The 25366-nt window shown below is 34.1% G+C and overlaps 1 protein-coding gene across 1 annotated transcript; it reads right to left on the reverse strand.

Annotated features, from left to right (window-relative positions):
- Nucleotides 1-242: 242 nt before the first annotated feature.
- Nucleotides 243-24299, reverse strand: st7l (suppression of tumorigenicity 7 like). Its single transcript, XM_056460458.1, has 15 exons — nucleotides 24130-24299; nucleotides 21684-21766; nucleotides 20364-20523; nucleotides 20230-20284; nucleotides 19238-19353; nucleotides 19069-19147; nucleotides 17450-17538; nucleotides 17269-17369; nucleotides 14967-15081; nucleotides 14781-14853; nucleotides 14563-14665; nucleotides 9313-9463; nucleotides 9041-9133; nucleotides 6533-6672; nucleotides 243-437 (listed from the first exon to the last, which is right to left on the reverse strand). The coding sequence occupies exons 1-15, from the start codon at nucleotides 24296-24298 to the stop codon at nucleotides 342-344; spliced, it is 1623 nt and encodes a 540-aa protein (XP_056316433.1). The 5' UTR covers nucleotide 24299; the 3' UTR covers nucleotides 243-341.
- Nucleotides 24300-25366: the final 1067 nt, after the last annotated feature.

A 25366-nucleotide genomic window follows, 5' to 3' on the forward strand; every position in this document is an offset into this window, starting at 1 on the left:
ACCTTATTCCTGGAAGACTGCTATAGAACTGTGTAAACATCAGTGTAACCAACTCACCCTCCTGCTGTGGATCTGAACCTGTGTTTAGCAAGCTCTTCTAAAAACAGAGGTAAGATTTTCTGTCGAATCTTCATGGTAAACAAAGGCAGTCTTCTTCCTCTGTGTCTGCATCTATCTATACTGTCACTTCTTCTGCTGTCTTGCTCAATCACAATAAATACTGTATGAAAAAGAGCGTCACAAAAAGAGCCAAACAGTTTTATTGTCAGTTCACCTTACACGTTACATGTACAGTAGTGTTTTCCAGTGCAAGTATGTGTGTGTCTGTGTGTGTGTGAGGGTCAGACATTTGTTAGTTGATGCCACAGGCAGGAGGGCATAAAACTCTCCATCTTGTCTGCAAAAAAGCCCAGTGGTGCAAACAGGGTGCTGAAGAACTGCAGGAACAAAAAGAGGAGACAGTTAGAGGAATCTGTGTGAAGTAAAATCTATAAGAAAAGAGGTGATACTAACCTACATAATGACCTGAATAACATGTATTCAACATTATTTTTGGCATAAACGGTGTACTCTACTTACTGCCAAATATCTACAAAATGTAAGAATGTGTATGTATATACAGAAAATTTACAATTATATGTTCAGATTTAAATATTTGACTTACCCGTGTTTAAATCTGACTTCTACCTACAATATATATATTCAGAAAATGCTTTTATATATACACACAAATATACATGTTTAACTAAATTTCATTTATATATATATATATATAATAAAAAAAAAATCAGATTTATTGAGATTTGCATCTTTATATTCAGATTTACCCATATATTCACATTTGCCTTTATATATTTAGAGTTATACCTGTTTTTTTTATAAATGACATATATACATTCATACTTAATATACATTTATAGATTCACAAATTATATTTCACAAATTTACATTTCTACATTAATAATCATATTCATATTTTTAGTCTTTTAGGCCTATATATATTCAGATTTACATATGTTAATGAACAATTTACATTTATATATTTAGACATATAACCACATACAATTAAAATTATAAGCCCTTCTGTGAAATTTCAATTCTTTTTTACATATTTCCCAAATTATTATTATTATTTTTGTTTGGGGGGGGGACACCACTGCTGTCCAATAACGGGCTAACTTAATTAGTTAACTTAATTAACCCACTTAAACTGCACTTTAAGCTTAATATTATTATCTTGCAAAATAACTGGTTAAATATTATATATTATCATCATGACAAAGACAAAAGAAATTTATTAGAAAAATGTAACAAATCTTCTCTCCACAGGACTTCTTGAACAGGACTTGGGAAATATTTGAAAAAGGTTTATACATTTCACAGGAGGGCTAATCATTTTGCCTTCAACCTCATATTCTGGATTTATAAATAAATCTCTAGACTTATATTTATAAATTCTGATTTTAAACTTATATAATGCCAATTAATATAATACAGTTGAATTCAAAATTATTAGCCTTTCTGTGATTTTTTTTATTTTTTTTTTACATATTTCCCAAATGATGTTTAACAGACCAAGGAATTTTTCACAGTATTTCCTGAAATATTTTCTACTGGAGAAAGTCTTATTCGTTTTATTTCACCTGGAATAAAAACAGTTTTAAATTTTTTAAAAACCATTTTAAAGGGCCATGAAATCCCTCTCTTTCAGTTCAAGTGTACCTTAAAAATTTATCAAAACATAAAGATAATCGTGTTTATATAGACACTATAAATGAGGAGGACTTCTCTCCTCCTCAATCACCGGATCTGAATGCAGACACAGTGGATAGCAGTGCAGTAAGTCTCTTGCCCTCTCTATTCCAACCATTAACCTTGCCGGTAATCTGGAGGATTTAAAACATAGGCGAACCCAGCAGCACGGCGATGTGTCTGAATAGTAATGAACTCAACTGATAAAAGACAAAATCCGACATTCTCTAATTTTTGTACAGCTTTTTCGCCTAAAATGCTTGCTGCAAACCAACAGCTTTGCTGTATTAGCCATGACAGCATCGCAGGGAAAAACATGCATCAAAACCCTATGGATCATCAAACAAACACATATGACCCGTGTCGATCGTGGACGCTTTCTCACCCAGTCATTGGGTCTAACCAACACAATCTCACGGCAATTCGTAACTTTTTGATTTAGTGGCTAATTCGTACGAATTTGTACAATCTAATTCATACAATTTAGTACGATTTGCTCATCCCCCAATGACGGTTGGGTTTAGGGGTGGGGTTAGGTGCCACGCCTCCTTTTTAAAATCGTACAATTTCGTATGACTGAACTCGTGAATTAGCCACTAAACTGACAAAATGTAAAATACTTACGTTTTCTCGTGAGATCAGGCTGGTCTAACAGCTTGGCAGGTCTGCCTTGCCTTCGGAAAGCATGTGCTCTCATGAATAATTAAGCAGGGTCTTCTCATAGGATAAGAAAACTCCATTATGAATAATAATGACAAACCGACGCGTCATCACTCCACTAGCAGATTCGCTCTCTGTCACCAGTTTTGATTACACCCCAAACATTATTTTAAACCCAGAAGATGAAATTAGCTGACAAAAGCTCGAAATCGACCAGTTTTCTCCACAATTAAAGCTGACAGGTGCTAACGTCTTCTTAAATGATGCTCAACACTCACAAATCTGATAAAATTTCAAAAAAGTACTCCAGGGTCTTGGATTGATTGGGTCAGGGTCAAGATTTCTTTTGGCTGGCGAAAGAACAAACCATTGTTATACAATGATTTGCCTAATTACCCTAATTTGCCTAATTAACCTAGTTAAGACTTTAAATGTCACTTTAAGCTGAATACTAGTGTCTTGAAAAATATCTAGTCAAATATTATGCACTGCCATCATGGCAAAGATAAAAGAAATCAATTATAAGAAATGAGTTACCTATTATGTTTAGAAATTTGTAAAAAAAAAAAAGAGCTTTCCACTAAACAGAACTTGGGGAAAAATACACAAGGGGGACTAATAATTCTGACTTCAATTGTAATGTGCTGACTTTAATTTTTAAAGTATGAGCGTGGCTGATCTGAACAGATGCTGACATGTGCATATCTACAAGAACCTAACAATGACCAAGGTAGTTCTTTAGCAAGCTCGGACAAAAGTTTATTGTGTTGTCTGGCTCATTCATGGACTTCACAAATGCTCTCAGAGAAAGCTGCTTTTAAAGAGTCTGAAGAGCTAGACATAAGTATGATAGAGTTCGTCCTTCTGGGATTCTGCGTGGAGGTCCTGACAGACACAAACAAGGGAAGAAAAAACACAACTCTGGATGACAACCAACTAGAAGACTACAAAACTGGCGTGAAACCATCCCACTGAAAACCACCACAGCTCAATCCACCATAAACAAGGCCCTAATGTGTTTATGAAGCGATACATTTCACGGATGAACAGATGTTTATGACGGAATTTGGGAAAGGAAGTCTTCGGAGAGGGAGGAAAAACCCAGGAAGGATGAAGCCTGGAGAGGTATCGTCCATTTCTTTTTTAAATGCAGATCTAGGAAATAGATAGTGCTAACGTAAATACATGTTGTAACAAGACAAATGAGGTTGATAAAAAGATAAAGGCCAACGAGGCTGCATGTCCTCGCAATTTAAGAGTTTGTTTGCAATTACAAATTAGGACTAGAAGAACAAGATGTTTGTGGTGGACGAGGAACAAAGCGTTTATGTGCTGAATGAGGGAGTATAATGGAAAAGACTGACTTTGAATGCATGTCGGAGGTGAGGCTCTTCCGTGATGTGTGGAGTAAGAATTCAAAAGTAGTTCTGAAATCAATCATGCGCTATTAATTCAGCCGAATGAATGTAAACAGTGATAAGAGAAGAACGCAATGCTGTGAAATGCTCATCCTGGACATTTGAAGAGCTAAAGGTTGCATTGCAAGCTATTTAAAAGCCTGTTTGTCTTCACTTCTGCTACTTAATGTCTGTTCTCTCTTCTCTTCCCTATGTCACTGACTCAATGCAAGTTATTGAGTATTGTGAATATGGACATTGTGACTGCATAATATATAGTTTCAGCATCGATATCAAAATGTGCGCATCTGCAATAGTCACATCGCAGGATCTACAATGTCAAATCAGTATTATAATTACCCGGAGCCTCAAAAACACTCATTATTTGTGGAGTCATTAGTCCTTTATTTATCAGGGGTCGCCACAGCGCAATAAACCACAGCATGTTTTATATTCTGCAGCGCATGCCCTTCCAGTAGGGGGAACCAGAGCACCGGGAGGAAACCCACACAAACACGGGGAAAAACATGTGAACTCCACACAGAAATGCCAACTGACCCAGTTGGGACTCGAACCAGCAACCTTCTTGCTGTGAAAACGACAGTGCTAACCACTGATTTATTGTTTTTGTGTATTTTTTCATGGAAAAGGAATTAATTTTGTTTATGACTCCCATGAGCTTGGACGACTGCATCCATACATCTCTACAATGACTCAAATAACTTATTAATAAAGTCATCTGGAATGGCAAAGAAAGCGTCTTGATGTCTTGATACCTCAGGCTGTTGATGTTGCCATCCACTCTGCGGATCTCTTGCACACGCCATACTGAATGTAACCCCAAACCATGATTTTTCCAAACTTGACTGATTTCTGTGAGAATCTTGGGTCAATGCGGGTTCCATTAGGTCTTCTGCAGTATTTATGATGATGATTGGGATGCAATTCAACAGATGATTCATCTGAAAAATCTACCTTCTGCCACTTTTCCCAAATGACCAACTAGAAGTCAAGTTATTATTTGTTGCTTTTACAAGTGCGATCGATGACAAGAATTTTGTCAGGTAGTGTACAGTGTAATTTTTACAATGAATTATTAAACTTGTGTATCTGAATATTGCTAGATGATCAGAAAATCATAAAGCACTGTATATTTTATTTGTACTGTATCATTGCTCTACTGTATTTCTCAATGTTTGTGATTGGTTTATTATATATTTTTGTAGATCCACTCTGTTACAAAATCACCCATATGTATCTAAAATTATTAATTCTTTCCAAATAGACCTATTTATTTTATCTGGTGAATTATACTCTATGTCGCAATATATATTGTAGAAACATTGTTTTCTAATGTGCTCTAATGTACATGCAAACTAATAAAAATATAACCAAAAAACTTCTTTGACAGGTAATGATGAAGTGCATAATGGTAGCAGTAATGGTAACACAATAAAGCACATTGATGTATTATCTAACAATGAGCAATTTATTTATTACTGTATTTAATAGTGGTTAAGATTAGTAAATAATAGTAAAAAATAGCATTTTTTGTGGACTTTAGCTGTCTTTTCATTTATATAGTTGTAAATCTCTTACAATCGATTGCTAATATAAGGAATTTTCATATATATATATATTTACACACACACACACACCATGGATGTGTCGCAACCAAATGTAACACAATCCAAAACAAATTCCCAGTTCTGTTTTTTCAAGTATAGTAATTTTCTTTAATTTAATTATTTCTTTTTCTTTGTTTAAAGGATTATCGGTAAATAATCAATTAATTGTGGACATCCTTAGTACAACTGAAGTCATTTCTGTTTAGCGGAGAGAAGATTTTTTTCAACACATTTCTAAGCATAATAGTTTTAATAACTAATTTCTAATAACTGATTTATTTTATCTTTGCCATGATGACAGTAAATAATATTTTACAAGATATTTTTAAGACACTTCTATACAGCTTAAAGTGACATTTAAAGAATGTTCAATGAAGAGAGAAACACTAATAGTTTTAATAACTAATTTCTAATGACTAATTACATTTGTCTTTGCCATAATGACATAATGCAGTATTATTTATTTTTCAAGATACTAGTATTTAGCTTAAAGTGTTAGGCATAAGTAGATCAATTAGATTAATTGGGCTAGTTAAATTAATAATATTGACCATAGCATTTTTAATAATTTTGGTTTATTCCAGCCAAACTAAAAGAAATAAGACTTCCTCCATCATAAAATATTATATGAAATACTGTGAAAACTTTTCTTGCTCTGTTAAACATCACTTGAAAAATACATAAAAAATAATAATATTATGTTTGTCTCCAGTTTTATGCACATAATTAAGTGTAACATTTAAGTTACATGTAAAACAAACAATACTGAAAGTGCTACACTAATTAGAAATATATCAAAATAATGATCTAGGACGTCGCAGTGGGATGTCGTGTTAAAATTCAAACCACAGGTTATTTTGTTCCTTTACTAAAACATCACAGACAGTCATTGGTCTAATAAGGGGTTGTGGTTTGTACCGTCTGGAAAGCCGTTACAGAAACTTTATTCTTCTTTTGCAACACAGTGAAATGTTTATCTTGGAAGCTTAGTAATTGTGTACTTTCTTATCTAAACAAAAAAATAAGTAAATAATAAGGGCAAATGAGGACAAAAAAAACACATTTTTGGGTTTGGTGAGGCATGCAGATACTCACGGCTTTGACGAAGACGCCCATGAGCTCTGGAAACTGGTGTGTGAGCATGGCCAACATGGCACAGAAGGAGCACAGGCCCGCTGTGAAGAGGATGAAGAACGGAAGCTCCTTCTTCGGGTACACTGACACCTCGTGAAATGCTGGATGACAAAAAAAGAGAGTTTTATACGTTTAAAATATTTCTAATAAAGTATTTTTACATTTATTTTAACAATATATGCTTACGCTAACACTTTCCATATAACAATGGATATACAGTGGTGGAAATCAAGATTGAACACATCATGTTTTTTCATGGGAATAATATTTCTAAAGCTGTTGACATGGAATTAAACCAGATTTTAGTCAAAACCCAAACAATACAAACATAAAAATATAACACAATTTTTAAAGAATCTGAAAATTGAGTTATGTGTAATAACATTGAAATGATACCAGGAGAAAGCACTGAACTACTGAAACGTATTTAATACTTTATATAAAGGCTTTTTTTGGTGATGGCAGCTTAAAGATGCCTCTCATATGGAGAATAAAGTCACTTGCATTGCTCAGGAGAGATTTTTTCACAGATTTCAACAGAGTGAAAAACCTTGATGGTTCTGTGGTTCTCGTCTATCAAATCTGATTTTAATTTGTATTCTCTACTGGATTCAAGTAAGATGATCGGTTGGGCCATTCTACAGCTTGATTTTCTTCCTCCCATGATCCCTTCCATTTAAGAGTTTTCTTGGCTGTGTTTTGGATCATTGTCTTGCTGAAATGTCCTCCCTGGTTTTATCTTCATCATCCTGCTAATGTAGATGTTGGACTGAACCAGCTAATATTAATTTAAATGAGGAAGGGCTGAGGGTTGCTGAAGAACTTTGGAGAGATTTCAGCTGCTGTCTGGGCTTTCACTGCATTTCTAGACCTGCCTTTCTTCATGTGTTCAATACTTTTTCCCTGTGTCATTTCATTTTATTACACATATGTTCATTGGTAAACTAATTATTTTTGTAAGTCAACAGCACCTTTAGAAATATGTTATTTGATATGACATGTTTAACACTTATTTCTCCCACTGTATACTGGGATGGTAATTTCCATAATTTTCCACAATCAATCATCATTTAAATGAACAATAGATCAATTGATTAATCAGTAGTCGTTACAATGCAAGATATCCAACTGATACTCAAAACCCAAACATCCCCCCTAAAAGGAGATAAAGTTTTTACTGTAAAATAAAAGGCCAGTAGGATTGTAACAAAACATTGAACAAAATGTTATGACTAATATTTGGTGTCAATAGCACCTTCTCATATTTACAGATTGGCAACTGATGCATGTGTGTGTTCATTTCAGCAAGCAGTTGTTATTACTGTACAAGATGTTTTTACCAAATGTGCTTAACATACTGTGGAAAAACTGAAGAACATGAAAAAAAAAAGTCCAGGGTTTACTCATGACTCATGATTATATCTAAACACACAGATGACTTTCATACAAATACTCCAATACTACTGTAAGGACAATAATTAAACCATATTGGTAAATAGAGTTTTGTTAAAAGTTCTATTGAGATGGATTGTTGGTGACTGGATGCGTGTTGGCCCGATTGGGTAGTTTTACATGGAGACAGAAAAATTAAGACCCGTTTACAATTATCAAAGACCTAGAAGATAAAATTTAAATTTAAGACATTTTAAGACTTTTGAAGTCCCCATGGACACCCTGTGTATATTACATTTTCATGAGCTATATGTACCAATTGAGTACTATTAAGATCATAAGCTAATCCATTTCATGTTTTTAAAGATCTAACAATGTTGTCCACAATGGATGTGTCGCAACCAAATGTAACACAATCCAAAACTAATTCCCAGTTCTGTTTTTCCAATTATAGTAATTTAATTATTTATTTTTCTTTGTTTAAAGGATTATCCACAAATAATCAATGAATTGTGGACATCCTTAGTACAACTGAAGTCAGAATAATTAAATAATCCTAAATTATTAGCCCCACTGTGTATTTTTCCCCAATTTCTGTTTTTTTTTTAAAACACATTTCTAAACATAATAGTTTTAATAACTCATTCCTACTAACTGATTTATATTAATCTTTATCTTTGTCATGACAGCACATAACATTTTACTAGATATTTTTTTACAACACACTTCTAAACAGCTTAAAGTGACATTTAAAGGCTTAACTAGGTTAATTAGGCAAGTTAAAGTAATTAGGCAAATCATTGTATAGCAGTTGTTTGTTCTGTAGACAACTGAAAAAGTGGTTTTAAAGTTTTAAATTACCTTAAAATGGTTCTTAAAAATTAAAAACTGCTTTTATTCTAGCCAAAATATTACAAATAAGACTTTCTTCAGAAGAAAAAATATTTTCAGACATACTGTGAAAATTTCCTTGCTCTGTTAAACATAATTTGGAAAATATTAAAAAAAATTTTTTTTTTAAAATTCACAGGATGGCTTACAATTCTGACTTCAACTGTGTATGCAGTGTTTACTTACAAGGTAGAAGTTCTCTGTCTGCGGTCTCTGTGCATCCTGGGTAAGGATAAAAGAGGTGACCCTTTTCCAGCGGGTAGGGAATAATCCGGAAAGCTGCAAGAGCCAAAATGTGTTGAATGAGATAAAACAAAACAAAACTAAATATAATTTATAAAAAATTAATGATAAAAATTCTGTAACCGGTAAATTGTTGTTTTTTTGCATGCGAGTATGGTAATTGTCTGTAATGCATGAATGTGATGGTGTGTAAAAATGTAATCCTGTGTACGTACTGCCCTCCCAGGTGCAGTGCAGCAGGTTGAGCGCCCCCTCTGCCCGCTTCCAGTGCTGCAGGTGAAAGAAGGCGTACGCCACGGCCTCACTGTCTCCCCTCTTCAAAATATGCTCGGGTGGCAAAATCAGACTCTTCATCTCTAATAAATACTGTAATGACACAGAAACACATTTTATAAGCCTTTTAAAATAAAAAAGTAAATTATTTTTGTTATTTTATACACTTTTGCTTACATTTTTAAATTAAAAAGAAAAGAAAATGATATTTTTGGGGAATTAGTAAACAAATCTCCCCTCATTTCTGATTACCATAATACAAAAACACACTCCTTTGTGAAATCAAAAACAACAAAATAAATACATTACAACTTATTAAAATGAAACAGATGGATGCACCCATTACACATTCTATCACTGACAAAATATTTTTGCTAAAATACCACAATGTTTATAGTCTATCTATCTGTCCATCTGTCTGTCTGTCTATCTATCCATCTTTCATCCATTTATGAATCAGTCAGTCCATCCATCCATCCATCCATCCGTCCAACCACCTATCTAAATTATATATGGATGGATGGATGGATGCATCTATGCATATATGGATGGATGGATGGATGAATGGATGGATGGATGGATGCATGTGTGCATATATGGATGGATGGATGGATACATGCATGTTTGCATATATGGATGGATGGATGGATGGATGGATGGATGGATGAATATATGGATGGATGGATGGATGGATGGATGGATGCATGTGTGCATATATATATATATATATATATATATATATATATATATATATATATATATATGGATGGATGGATGGATGCATATACGGATGGATTGATACATGTATGCATATATGGATGGATAGATAGATGTATGGATGGATGAATGGATGTATGGATAGATGCATGTATGCATATATGGATGGATGGATGGATGGATGCATGTGTGCATATATGGATGGATGGATGGATGGATGGATACATGTGTGCATATATGGATGGATGGATGTATGGATAGATACATGCATGTATGCATATATGGATGGATGGATGTATGGATAGATACATGCATGTATGCATATATGGATGGATGTATGGGCTGTTGGATGACGGATGGATGGATGGATGGATGGTTGGATAAATAGATAGATGTACGAATGGATGGATAGATGGATGGATGGATGGATGTATAGATGTATGGAGGGATGGATAGATGTACGTATGGATGGATGGATAGATGTTTGATTGGATTATGTATTGATTCAATTTTGTGCATGTACATTGAAAATTGCTATAAGTATATTGAAAAAAGTACAGTAAACATCAATTATCAGTTTTCATTAATGAAAAGAAATTAAAAGCCATAGAACTACATAGCAATTTTATTTAAATCAATCAAATGTAACATTAGGTACATTAAAATAGAGCCTCCTCCTTATTTCAAATGCATACAATGGATAATATGGAAATATTCTGGGGGAAAAGATAAAGAACATCAAATCAACCACATAAAAAACACAACCAAAAGTCTAAATTTTGCTTTCTCCCTTGATATATAGGCATGAAATGTGTCCCAGCCACATATATATGATAGAGTGTGTGTATGTCAGTCCCAACTCCAAACCCTGGGGTGAATGTTGTAGAGGGCAATACAGCAGGATTAAACGGTATTATCTACAGCATAACCTTCCCAAATTCCCCTGGCTGTGATTATTATGGTATATTACAGCTATTCAACTGATACCCACAACAAGCACACCTTATAAATGAACACCCACAACAAACAACCCAACATACATATCTGAAAGTATCACCACTGTCTTTAAGTCAGAATGCACACAAACACGTGTGTCGCAGACATGGGTAATTTAGCTTTATGATCATGCTGACATTCGACAAGCAGCTGTCCTACGCAATGCCCGCACACAAACACGATCAGCTCTTTTATGGCGGATCAAGTGTCAGTGATGGGTCTCTTTTATGTGGAGGTTCCTCCTAAGCCCCGGCTGAACTCCTATAAGCCTCTGTCTCAGTCTGCGCCGTATCTCTTTTCACTTGACCGTACAGACCCTGAGCGATGACATCACCAAAGAGGGTGTTTGACTGAGACGAGGGGAGAAGGTTTAGGTGACGAATGACATCATGCACTGTATTGCGCATATTTATGGACTTCAGTAGTCATTGAGTTTATTCAGAAACAAGTTATGGCATTTAGCAATCAATTAAAGTGTATGAGTGTGTGTGCGCTAGTGTGAAGTGTATGGATGCTTCCCAGTATTGGGTTGCAGCTGGAAAGGCATCTACTACGTAAAACATGGCGGAATAGTTGGTGGTTCATTCCACTGTGGTGACCTCTGATAAATCAGAGACTAAGCCAAAGGAAAATAAATGAATGAATAATGCTTAGATTGCCACTGTTGCCCACTGAAATAAAGAAAATCAGCATTATTCAAAAGTTTGGATATTAGATTTGTTTGTTTTTTGACAAATTAATTATTTTATTCAGTAATAGTCATAAGATCATAAATAATAGTACGTAGAAAATGTCAAAATCAAGTAAATGCATATTGGATGCACTTTATTTTTAACAAATAATTCTGACCAAAAAAAGGTATCATGGTATTGACAGATATACAGGAATTACTGATGAATTAATCAAATTAATCATGCATTTACGCCATTTATTGTGATATTTATTCTTAAAACTCAGATTTCACCTTCTGAAACAGCTATATTTCCAACGCAATCTCACGACAATTCGTAACTTTATGATTTAGTGGCTAATTCATACAATTTAGTACGATTTACTAATCACCCAATGACGGTTGGGTTGAGGGGTGGGGTTGAGAACCACGCCTCCTTTTTAAAATCGTATAATTTCGTACAACTGAACCTTACTGAAAGAATTTATGTTTTCTCGTGAGATCAGGTTGATATTTCACACTATTTCTTTGCATGAAAGGTAAAATATAAAATCTAAATATGACCATTTTAATAATATGTTCTAACTTATTCTAATCTAATATTTGAAGTAATTTGCATGAAAGATTTTTCCTTTTATATTTTTTCTTCTGGGAAAAAGTCAAAATAACAATGAATAAATGAACTAAAAAAAATTTCTTTTTCCTTCAGCTTAGTTCCTGATTTATCAGGGGTCACCACATTGGAATGTTTTTATTATTTTAAATGTTTTTATTATTTTTTATATATTTAAATATTTTTATTAATTTAAATTTTTATTAATATTTATATATACTGACCCAGCCAAGGCTCGAACCAGTGACCTTCTTGCTGTGAGGCGAACATGCTACCCACTGTGCCACAGTGCAGCCACAAAATAAATTAGTTATTAGAAACTATTTATGTGCAACACAGTGGTGCAGTGGGTAGCATGATCACCTTACAGCAAGAAGGTCGCTGGTTCGAGCCTTGGCTGGGTCAGTTGGCATTTCTATGTGGAGTAGGCATATCTATGTGGAGTTTGCATGTTCTCCTCATGTTCACATGAGTTTTCTCCGGGTGCTCCGGTTTCTCCCACAAGTCTAAAGACATGTGCTGAAGGTGAATTGGGTAAGCTAAATTGTCTGTAATGTATGTGTGTGAATGAGTGTATATGGGTGTTTCCCAGTAATGGGTTGCAACTGGAAAGGCATCCGCTGCGTAAAACATATGCTGGATAAGCTGTAAAAAAATGAATGAATGAATGAACTTATTTATTAAATATATTGTAAAATGTGCAAAAAAAAAAACTCTCCCCCTTAAACAGCCCTTGTAAATATATATATATATATATATATATATATATATATATATATATATATATATATATATATATATATATATATATATATATATATATATATATATATATATATATATATATATATATATATATATATATGTAAATATATATATGTAAATATAATAATAATAATTTTGTAGTCAACTGTATATTGTGGCCTCTATCAGAAGTGGTTACACACATACAGTGACATTCAACACAACAACCTTCTAGCTCATCATGTAGTGTCCTTCTTCCCGCAGGGGCAGATTTGGCATATGAAAGACCAGGTGTATGAGTGTGTGTTTATATTTGCTGCACATGTCAAACAGGTGCACACTTTGTAGTCTGATGCAGCATGTCTGGAAACACGCGTGTGTGTGTAAATACCCCCTCATCTGAGAAGGTGTGTTTAGGTGTGAAGAGGTGGCTCTCTTTGAAGTCTGATCAAGTGTTTTTGAATAGGGCAAGTCAGAGCCAGGTACAAAGCAAGTCATAGACGATGAGGGTCAAAACATTTTTTAAGAGCAAAAAGAAAATCAAAGGTGATATAATTTTTACCATAAACGTAAACATGGCTTAAAGAGATAGTTCATCCAAAATAAAAGTCAATAGTTACTCGTGATATCCTTTGGAGTTTCTTCTGCTGAAGGCAATGCATAAAACTATTCATGCTTAGTTTTGGTAAGCAAACACTTTGTGATAAGCACTGACTTCACTTTTCGTTTGTTTTCCTACTTTGTTTGGTAATCAACATTCATCAAAGTATCTTCTTTTGTCTGCAGCAGAAGAAAGAAACTGATGTTGTTGGTGAGAAAATGATGACAGAAGTTTCTTTTTTTGGAAGAGCTATCCTTATATCTGGCAGACTTGGCTTTACAAGCCCACTTGTTATTTTGTGCAAGGTAAAACTGAGAATAAAGAGCTTCTGATGTGAAGGTAAAGTTTACTTTTAGTGCAGAGGATAACAGTGTGCTTCACTGTAAATACAACAGCATCACCTCCTGGTCATGACAATACATCTGCACTCATGAATAACAGTAGAATAAAGCAGACCCAGTTACTTCATTCATTCATTCATTCATTCATTTTCTTTTTGGCTTAGTCACTTTATTAATCTGGGGTCGCCACAGTAAAATGAACCGCCAACTTATCCAGCACATGTTTTATGCAGCGGATGCCCTTCCAACTGCAACCTATCACTGGAAAACACACATTCACTCTCATTCAAACACATACACTACCAACAATTCAGCCTTCCCAATTAACTTATCCCACGTCTTTTCACTTGGGGAAACCGGAGTACACGGAGGAAACCCACGCGAGCACGAGGAGATAAATATAGATAGGATAAATATAGATAAATAAAGAAAGGACCGGAACTTTTACCAGCCATTGGCATGTGAGGCAGGAACTTAAAATTGTGAATGCTATAAAAGCATGTAACAGACCTTTGGTACGTGTGGGTTGAACTCCACCGCTCTGTGAATGGCTTCGACTGCATTCATCTCTGCTGTGCTGAGACCTCGTCTAGATGCTGCCTCGGGTGAAAACCTGTTATAAGACAATCATAGCGAAACTATCATCCACAAACAACACATAACATGCTACCATATAAAACATGATGAAAATAAATCATTGCATACTTTCCTGCATGTGAAACACTTACTTATCTGACACCGCTCTGGCTTTTAGTAAGGCAGATGTGTAGCATATAGTAGCTGATTTTGGCAAGCTGATGTCTAAGGGGGAAAAAAAATCGAGTAGATAATAAAACATCTTAGTATGTATACAGAATTAGCTCTTTCTGATGCTGTCTGAAATGTAAAGGAATATATTAGCTTAATCAGCTCACCGTCATACTTTGCAAGGACTGCTTGTACATCAGCGTAGGCCTGAAGCTCTAATAATGCTTCTAGAAGGTTTTCGTGAATATTTAACATTCCCAGTAAAGGGAATTCTTTCATTAACTGTTCAAGGAAACAGAAAATCAACACATCAGAATGTTATATAATAAATAATATTATGAACAATTATATTAAATAGAAATTACCTAAATATAAAAACATTCATTCATTCATTTTCTTTTCAGCTTAGTCCCTTTATTAATCTGGGATCGCCACAGGGGAATGAACCGACAACTTATCCAACATATGTTTTACGCAGTGAATGCCCTTCCAGCTGCAACCCATCACTGGGAAACACCCATACACACTCCTTCCCACGCATACACTACGGACGATTTAGCTTATCCAATTCACCTAAATTGATAATATCACATGTTTTTTTTTGACTTCTGGGGAAAAATATGAAAACATGCCGAAACTAATCCAAAAAAATACATGAATGAACTAAATAAATTAGAAATGGCAAAATATAAATTAACAGATTAAAATACAATATAATATAGAGCTGTACATAATAAATAAAATAAATGAAAATCATGTACAGTAAACGGCAAAATGGCCTAAAAATAAAAGAGCTATTCATTTTATAAGGTTACATTTTTTTTATTTTAATTATGTTTTATTATGCTCAAATTTTATATATGTAATGAAGAGGCCATGGTCTTTAGCCTTCTTGTTAGAGCAACAGACTCTCATACAAAGAATCACCGGTTCAATTCCAGCTTAGACTGGGTTGGGTGCCGTAGGACCAGTGGGTTACACATGGGGGCTCGTCCAGGACGGAAGTGAGGTTTAGGTGGGTGAGTGTAACAGAGGCCAGTTAGCGAAGGGCTATGCAGGTAAACTTTACTTCTCTGACCTCTAAAGGTGCTCTAGCGACAGACACTAGAGGCCATGGTCTTTAGCCTTCTTGTTAGAGCAACCAACTCTCATACAAAGAATTGCCGGTTCAATTCCAGCTCAGACTGGGTTGGGTGCCGTAGGACCAGTGGGTTACACATGGGGGCTCGTCCAGGACGGAAGTGAGGTTTAGGGGGTGAGTGTAACAGAGGCCAGCTTTACTTCTCTGACCTCTAAAGGTGCTCTAGCGACAGACACTAAAGGCCATGGTCGTTAGACTCCTTGTTAGAGCAACCGACTCCCATTTGGAGAGTGGTCGGTTTGATCCAAGCTCAGAGCGAGTTGGGTAGTGTAGGTCCAGGGGAGGGGGGTTTCATTGATATTTAAAATTTTCATTTAAATAAGTCTAATTAATAAATAAACGTATAAAAAAACTAAACTGATAATAGTTAAAGATCATACAATACAACCAAAAAGATAATGGCAATAAAATGCAAAATGCTGTACAAGAATATAAAAAAAAAACTAAATTAAAATAAATGTTTATTTTTAAATGGCATAGAATAAAATAACACTAAATAAAGCAAATGAAAGGTCATATTAAACATTTATAGTCCTATGTATATGTTAAAATGTGTTGTAATTCAGGCATAAATAAAGTAAATGTCAAATAAGCTATAAGATATGTACAGTTCAAATGCAAAGTTTCCCTTTCAACTTATATTTATTTAAAGAGCCGATTAAATTATTATTTTTTAATTATTAGAGAATGTTTGGCTCTTGGAAAGCTACACATATAATAAGGAAAAAATCCTCTGAATTTTATGATATCTGGGAGGTGTTTTTGAACTTTGTGAAAAATAGAGATATTGAAGAAGGTTTGCAAATCTGAAGTTGTGGAATGTGAATTGGTGCTTGATTAGAATTCTTTTTTTTTATTTAATTAATTTATTTATTTTAATATTGTTTATATCTTTTCATTATTTTTAAATGAAGATTATTATTTAATTTAGATTTTTTCATAAGCCTGTCTGTGGTAAGTTTTGGGTATTGGGGTTTGAATTATTGTAAAACCTCGAAAAAATCTCAATAAAGACATTTTATTAGATTATTAGAAACATTTATATATGGTAACCTGCCCTGAAGATTTTTTGCAAATGTGGAGTAACAACATGTTTGGAGCTGTGTGTACAGAGACTTAACATTTATTTAAAAAATGTAACACACTATATTTTAAGCGCAATAATATCAGCAATAAGTTAAAGTTACGCTAAATCATTCTGACTAATCCCGTAGGTCAAAAAATAAAAATAGTTTACAGTAAAGAACTTACTATGCACTGGAACGATGGTTATACACTTTATACAGCCACAAGATCTGAATGTTATGTGTGTCATATGTTTCACTCACATCTCTCATCATCTTTACAGCTTCTTTGATGCGGCCCAGTTTTCTAGCACACATGGCCAGTCTGCGCTTGATGTAAACCACAAGATTGGTGTCTTTACCAGCTGTAAAAGCAACAGCAAAAACAACAGAGTGAGTTACTGCAAGCTGGGTGTGAATGTGTGATAGTGTGAACGCTTCATACCACTTTTGAGAGCTTGTTTAAAGAGTCGCTCCGCTTCTGTGATGGTTGTGGCTTCCTCCTCAGCCAGAAGCACATAAGCTGCAGCACATCTGTCATGGAGAAACAAAAAACTACATGTTTATATTGTGTTCATATTAGAGATGCACCAAGTTATTATTATTTGAGCTATAGTCAATAATGTGCAATGCAATACAATGCACAAAATAATATAAATTTTGACATTTGATTAAAATTACATTATTATTAAATGATGAAACAATTATGTTTTTAAATACAAGTTTTTAGGTTTTGAAGCGTTTCAATTTAGCATTGTTCAGCATTAAAATTTATAATTTAATAGATTTTATAACCAAAAATATTAAACAATAAAATTATTGATGGATTCAATCAAATAAAATTTAAAAAAAATTAAAAATACACAAAATGGTACCAACACATTGTGCATATATTGTTGTGTAACTATTATTTTTGTTATGTTCATATAATAACTTGTATTTTCTTTTATAACTACTTATAAAAACAATATAAAGAGATGTTCTCTTCAGAAGAAAAAGTATAATAGGAATATAATAATTATTATAGGAATATTATTATTACAATATTTTAAAAAACAAATTTACAGGAGGGCTAATAATTTTGACTAAATCATTTTTATTGATTTAAATATATATTGATTAAAAATATATCCAGCAATATATCCATGTTTTATTATTTATTATTATTATTTATCCATTATTTATATATTTATGGTTTATATTTATGGTAAAAAAATGGTTTTTAAAAAATAAAAACTGCTTTTATTCTAGCCAAAATAAAACAAAAAAGACTTTCTCCAGAAGAAAAAATATTATCAGACATACTGTGAAAATTACCTTGCTCAGTAAAACATAATTTGTGAAAAAATATTCAAAGGGGGGCTATTAATTCTGACTTCAACTGTGTGTGTGTGTGTGTGTGTGTGTGTGTGTGTGTGTGTGTGTGTGTGTGTGTGTGTGTGTGTGTGTGTGTGTGTGTGTGTGCGTGCATGCATATATATATATATATATATATATATATATATATATATATATATATATATATATATATATATATATATATATATATATATATATATATATATATATATATTCCATGGACTGTTGCAATTCCTGATTCTGATTGGCTAGTGGGTGTGCATTATTTTCGTTGAAACGCACAGCTAGTTCCAGATCACAGTTCGAAATAAATGCGCTTCTCCCAAACGTTCATGATTACCATAGCAACTCACATTTGCTGCAGAGGAAACCGATGAGGACTGTTAATGGCGGACGGGAATCCGCAAAATTAGGAAAATACTTGCTTGAATTTAATTGTATTATCTTTCAATTTCTAAATATGTTTGGTGACTAAAATATTATTTTAATAAATATATCAAAATATAAATGCACCAAAATACATTGCCTATATTCACTGAGGAATGGATAAAAATATTCATTTTCAAAATGGGGTTTACTCAGTTATGCTCAGCACTGTATACATATGTGGAAAACATTGATAGAATACTGGATATATTTTTAAGTTTAATAACACATTTTACCTACTTAATTTTATTTAACCACAAAGAAAGTTAAAGCACTCACTCGCGGTTCAGCTCGATTGCCTGATAAGCTGCTCGGATGCGTGCCTGTGGGTTCCTCTCCCTCCATGCCTTCTGCATCACTGCAGTACAAACAAGAGAAACATCCACCATCATTAGATCAGTTCAGGTTAATCTGTGATTGTTTATAAGTGGAAGAGCGTAAGACTAACCAGAGTCCTCTGGTCTGAGCTGCTGAGTGTCTCCCAAGAAGAAGGTCTGATGATCTTGTGCTGATAAATTCATGTCATAGTAAGTCAGGGGCTCTTTACCAGTCACCCAAGTGTACCTGGACAGGAAAAATCATCAATGAATACACATCTAACTGATAAATAGTGGATTCGAGTACATTTTGAGACAGAAGAGCTGCATAAAATAATCTAAAAACATTTTCTAAAATCTATTATTGCAAAAAATTTAAAAAAATTATATATATATACATACATACACACACACATTTTATTTTATTTTTTTTAATGTACTGTTATTATCGTCATCATAATTATTGTTATTATTATAAGAATATATTCATATTTTTAGATTTTCTATTCTTATCAAATTGTTTTAACAATTTTTTTTAAGCAATATAACTTTTTTATGAGGATAAAGATAATCATGCTCCATGCTCTGGTCACTTAAGACCTGGGGATGCACAAAATATGTACACCTAACTAAATAAAAATTTGTGCATTAAATTTTTATATATATTTTTTAAAATCTGCAACCAAAAGCTTTTGCAGATAAAAACATTATTTTCTTTCGGAAGCTTTTAAAGTACCATTTAATGTTTTTGATAATTAAAAAAAAATACATAAATTTCCACTACATTAATACTGGTATTTCTAAGATTATTTGTTTTTATAGATGTCATTTAATTAAATGTTTAACAAAATGTCTCATTTATTTAAAAAAAATTAAGTGTGGATTATTTTGGTTAATGATTCTAACTAATAAAAATAGGCATTTGCAGTAATACCATGATCAAAAACATGGTAACATTTTTACAAATTGCTAATTAGATTCAATCTATTAAAATATATTGTTCAAATGTGTAAAGAATGTTTACATTTGTAATGCTTTATGAGAGACAAACTACTGAATTCTGTATTTGTTTTCCAGTTCTCACAAATTAAAAAAAGGGTTTAAGAAAAGTCCAACAACAGACCTGCTGTACTCTGCTCCTCTGAATAAATTGAGTGGATTCCTCCACACTTTACATTCTGAAAAAAATAACAAAATAAGCAAAATGAACGTCTTGATGTTTATTTTTGATACAGTATAGTGGTAACTTTCCCAAACCTGCTACATTGCTCCTTGGTTCGGTGTCTCCGTTGACCGATGAGAATAGTCCCGCAGAGCCGCTGTTCTCCACTCCGCCCAGCAGAGGACGCAGGTGACTGACTGAAACCTGCTCGATGAACGACGTGCCGTACTTTCTGAAGTACCACCACTCAAATATCTGAAGCACAGGACATCAAGAGTGCTTCACACACTTCTGAAACTCAAGATGCTCATTTATTGGCTGTTCACACCAAGGACGACAGAAATATACTGATAACTATATCTGTATAAACAACAGCAAACAATAATGATCTGAAATAAAAATCATTTAATCATCAGATCTAATTAATAATTCTAATTAGGAGTAAAGAACTTTGTTAAAGTGCAAACACTTTTAGTCTTTAAAACACTATGAGTGAGTGAAAACCTCAGCAGATTTCTGACTCTGGTTGGCTGTCGTCATTTTCCTTTCTCGTCTTGAATCCCACCATTAGTGTTTATTTTTATCTCTATGTTTAACTTTGGGACATTCTAACCTATAGCTGAACAGCAACTACTGGGAAGGTGGGAATAAAGATAGTGAGACCCTCTTTGATTGGTCAAATTTAAATAGACAACCCATGCATAAATAAATTAATTTGTAAATGTTATCTGCTATATGTATATTGCATATACTATTATTTCATATGATGATAATATGATGATAATTTGGCAATATATTGTGCAGCCCTACTTCACTTGTTCCAAACTTATTAGACATTCTTCTGTTAAACACAAAATAAAATATTCTGAAGAATGTTTGACAGCCATTGACTTTTATAGTATTTTTTGTACTATGGATGTCAATGGTTGCTCTTTTCCAACCTTCTTCGAAATATCTTGTTTTGTGTTCAACCGAAGAAACAAACTCATAAATGTTTAGAACCACTTTAGTAGAAGTTAATGGGAAAATCTCATTTTTATCTTTATCATCATGTTTTAGTTTAAACTTTTTAGCATTACCACATTGCAATCAGCAGATGTCCTCGGTGTGCTAAATGTCTAGTGTATCTGACCAGTGAATCCAGCTTGTGTAATATATCCAATTAAACTGAGAATTTACAAGTTACAGTCAAATAAAAACAATAAAAACACAAGTATTCCTTCCCCCAGCATTTTTAAAGAAGGCAACACAAAGACACCGAAACTTGCACATGTTAGTTTTTTACAATTTGCTAGCATAGCTTGATAGCTATAAATTTTTTGCATACTTTCCCATGGTATAAGCAATTGTTTTCAATTGTTTGTTTAGTGTCATAACTTAACAAGCATTTCACCAAAATGAAGAAAAAGACTCACCAAAATTAGGCCCGAGATGAGCGAGGAGGTTCCAGTGAGCGCAACATAGAATTTAGGTGTCAGAGTGTTTAAAAACACAGAAGCTGTGGATGAATAATAACAGGTGTAATATGATTATTTTAGATTTCTGAAGTCAAATATCCATGGACTTAACATTTAGTAAATCTATGATCTTGAAAAAAGGGAAAATCTAAAATAGCTTAGAGAAAAAAATCCATGACTCTATATACACCCACCGGCCACTTTATTAGGTACTGTCCAACTGTTTGTTAATGCAATCACATGGCAGCAACTCAATGCATTTTGGCATGTAGACATGGTCAAGACGATCTGCTGCAGATAAAACCAAGCATCAGAATGGGGAAGAAAGGTGATTTATGTGGCTTTGATCGTGGCATGTTTGTTGGTGCCAGACGGGCTGGTCTGAGTATTTCAGAAACTGCTGATCTACTTGCATTCTAACGCACAACCATCTCCAGAGATGGATAGATTTATAGAGAATGGCCAGAAAAAGAGAAACAATTCAGTGAGTGGCAGTTCTGTGGGCGCAAATACCTTGTTGATGCCAGAGGTGAATGGCCAGACTGGTTTGAGATAATAAAAAGGCAACAGTAACTCAAATAACCACTGGTTACAACCGAGGTATGCAGAAAAGCACCTCTAAATGCACAACATGTCTAACCTTGAGGCGAATGGGCTACAGTACCCTGTCAACGCCACAGCCTACCTGAGTATTGTTGCTGACCATGTCTATGCCTTTATGACCACAGTGTACCCATCTTCTGATGGCTACTTCTAGTAGGATAACGCACCAAATCATAAAGCGCGAATCATCTCAGACTGGTTTTTTGAACATGACAATGAGTTCACTATATTTAAATGGCCTCCACAGTCACCAGAACTCAATCCAAGAGCACTATTGGGATGTGGGGAAACAGGAGATTCGCATCATGGATGTGCAGTCCACAAATTTGCAGCACCTGCATGATGCTATCATGTCAACATGGATCAAAATCTCTGAGGAAAATTTCCAGTACCTTGTTGAATCTATGCCACGAAGGATTAAGGAAGTTCTGAAGGCAAAAAAAGGTCCAACCCGGTACTAGTAAGGTGTACCTAATTAAGTGGCCGGTGAGTGTATGCCACATTAAACAATTAAATAATTAAAAACATTTTTTTTGTTGTTGTAATATTCATTTTTTCATCTTTGTACATGATTCATGAGGTTTATTACAGTTTACTAAAACTGAAAGTAAAACCCTGAAATGAAAAGTATTTTTGTTCTTTAAATGAGATAAATAAAAATAAAGATAATAAAAAAATCTAGACATTTCAAACAGTAAAAATTCCCCAAAAAACTTGAACTAAAATGACAATTAAAAGAGAAATTTAAGAAAGAAAATTACATAAAGGCTATTTTTTTGAAAATACAAGTCAGCATGGACGAAATATATTAGATTACAAATTTATTTACACATTAGAACTTTAAGATGACTTCATGTATTTGCAAAAATACTTAATTATCTTCAAACTATTTTTCTACAGCAACCTTTCTTCAAATATTCCCAATCTGTTTATTATAGTTATGTCCTCTAAATAATATTTTTACTCTAACATTATATGACTGAGGTAAAGTTGGTTTTATATTCGCACACTCGTTCAGTGCCAACTTGTGACAGGCTCCCTATATTGTTTACCATGGTACTTATGGTATAATGACTGAAATCACATGTAAATAGGACTTTAAAACAATATTAGCACTATTTAATTGACCGTGAACAATGCTGTACTTTGATAGTCGTTGGCTACTAATATGATTTCATTATTAGGAATACTTTTCTGAAATTATATTATTAAGGAGAAAATCCAAACGTGTGAATATAGAACCAACTTTACCTCAATCATTATATGCACACCACGCTCTAACAAACGTTTATATTAAATTGTCAAAACTGTGATGTCCTTTTAATTAAAATTTACATTGATACAATATAGATATTGAGATACAGAACTGAATTCTTTAATGCCTTCTTGTCAGTAATCACAATAAAAACAACACATTTTCTAGACTAGTATTTTTGACAGCTGCATTTCATCGCATTCACTACCCCTGGTAACGACATAAAATCAGTTTAATCCTTCTCACAATGCTGTATTAGGACTTTTAATACAGTAAACACTTAGTATAGACGCATGTTATTTTAGCTGACACCTATTTTAATCCTTTTGGACACTTGACATCAGTCACCATTCATTGAAATTGCATTGAAAACACCGCCTTCAAAAAAACATCCTTTTAAATTCCCCAGAAAACAAAGTCGATACAGGCAGACGATAAAAACAACAGCCTAAATGTGATATAAGCGAGAACTTTTGCATCCTTGAGCAGAAATAAAAGCAGGGTTGAGGTGTAAACATCAAGAGAGGAGCAGATAAACACACAGACCCGCGTTGACGGTCTCCTGCAGCTTCAGCGGGCTCCTCAACACGTAAACCATCGTCAACACCATGGCGAACCACAGCGCGCAGATGTACGTCCACGACCAGCACAGCCACGATTTTAATTTCTCCGTGAAACCGGGTGATTGGGGATTACTGCCGCTGCTGTCCGCCATCTTTCACTTGCGAGCCGTAAACATTAGAATTGTGGGATACTGGAGGAGAGAGTGCTGTGCTGACGCGCTCCACTAGAGGACGCGGCGGTCACTGTTTATTTACATTTGGGGGTCTTGCCTTTTTGGATTTCTCTTCTTTAAAAAATACTCTTAAAATTAATTGGTAAACATTTTGTTTGAATAAACCTTCTCTCTGGAGTTTTATTCCCAATTTTATTTTGACCAATTTGGAGGTCTTTCCTTTCTTTTATTATGCGATTATAAGTAAAGCTTTCTGCTTTTCATGCTGAAACCAAATTTCCACCACAACGTTATTTTATTTGGAACAATAGATGTATTTTGTATAAACGTAAGAGTATTGGAGAGGTGGTTTGAAAAGAGTATTGTTTTAGTTTGTCAATTGTTTAACACTCATGGCTATCTTATGACATATGAGTTTCTTCATTCATTCATTCATTCATTCATTCATTCATTTTCTTTTCGGCTTAGTCCCTTTATTAATCTGGGGTTGCCACAGTGGAATGAACCACCAACTTATCCAGCATTTGTTTTATGCAGCGGATGCCCTTCCAGCCACAACCCATCACTGGGAAACCCATACACACTCATTCGCACACACACATACACTACGGACAATTTAGCCTACCCAATTCACCTGTACCGCATGTCTTTGGACTGTGGGGGAAACCGGAGCACCCGGAGGAAACCCACGCAAATGCAGGAAGAACATCCAAACGCCACACAGAAACGCCAACTAACCCTCGAACCAGCGACCTTCTTGCTGTGAGGCGACAGGACTACCTACTGCGCCACTGCGTCGTCCATGATGAGTGTCTTGTACAATTTAACTGTCTTGTAACTCCCCAAAATTTTCTCTCTTGTTTTCTCATCAATTAATTCTAATATTGTTTCCCTATTTAGAGGTGTAACTTGGATTCACATGCCCATAATCAGTCTAGCTGATACAATGTGTGGTAAAATTTGTTTCTCACAGTTTAAAAATAACAATTCTATTCGCTCTCTTTTTTTAAACCAAGTTGTTTCCAAACCTAGCTCTATGACCTGTTG

The sequence above is a fragment of the Danio aesculapii genome, chromosome 6, assembly GCF_903798145.1.
Source record: "Danio aesculapii chromosome 6, fDanAes4.1, whole genome shotgun sequence".
Taxonomy (NCBI): domain Eukaryota; kingdom Metazoa; phylum Chordata; class Actinopteri; order Cypriniformes; family Danionidae; genus Danio; species Danio aesculapii.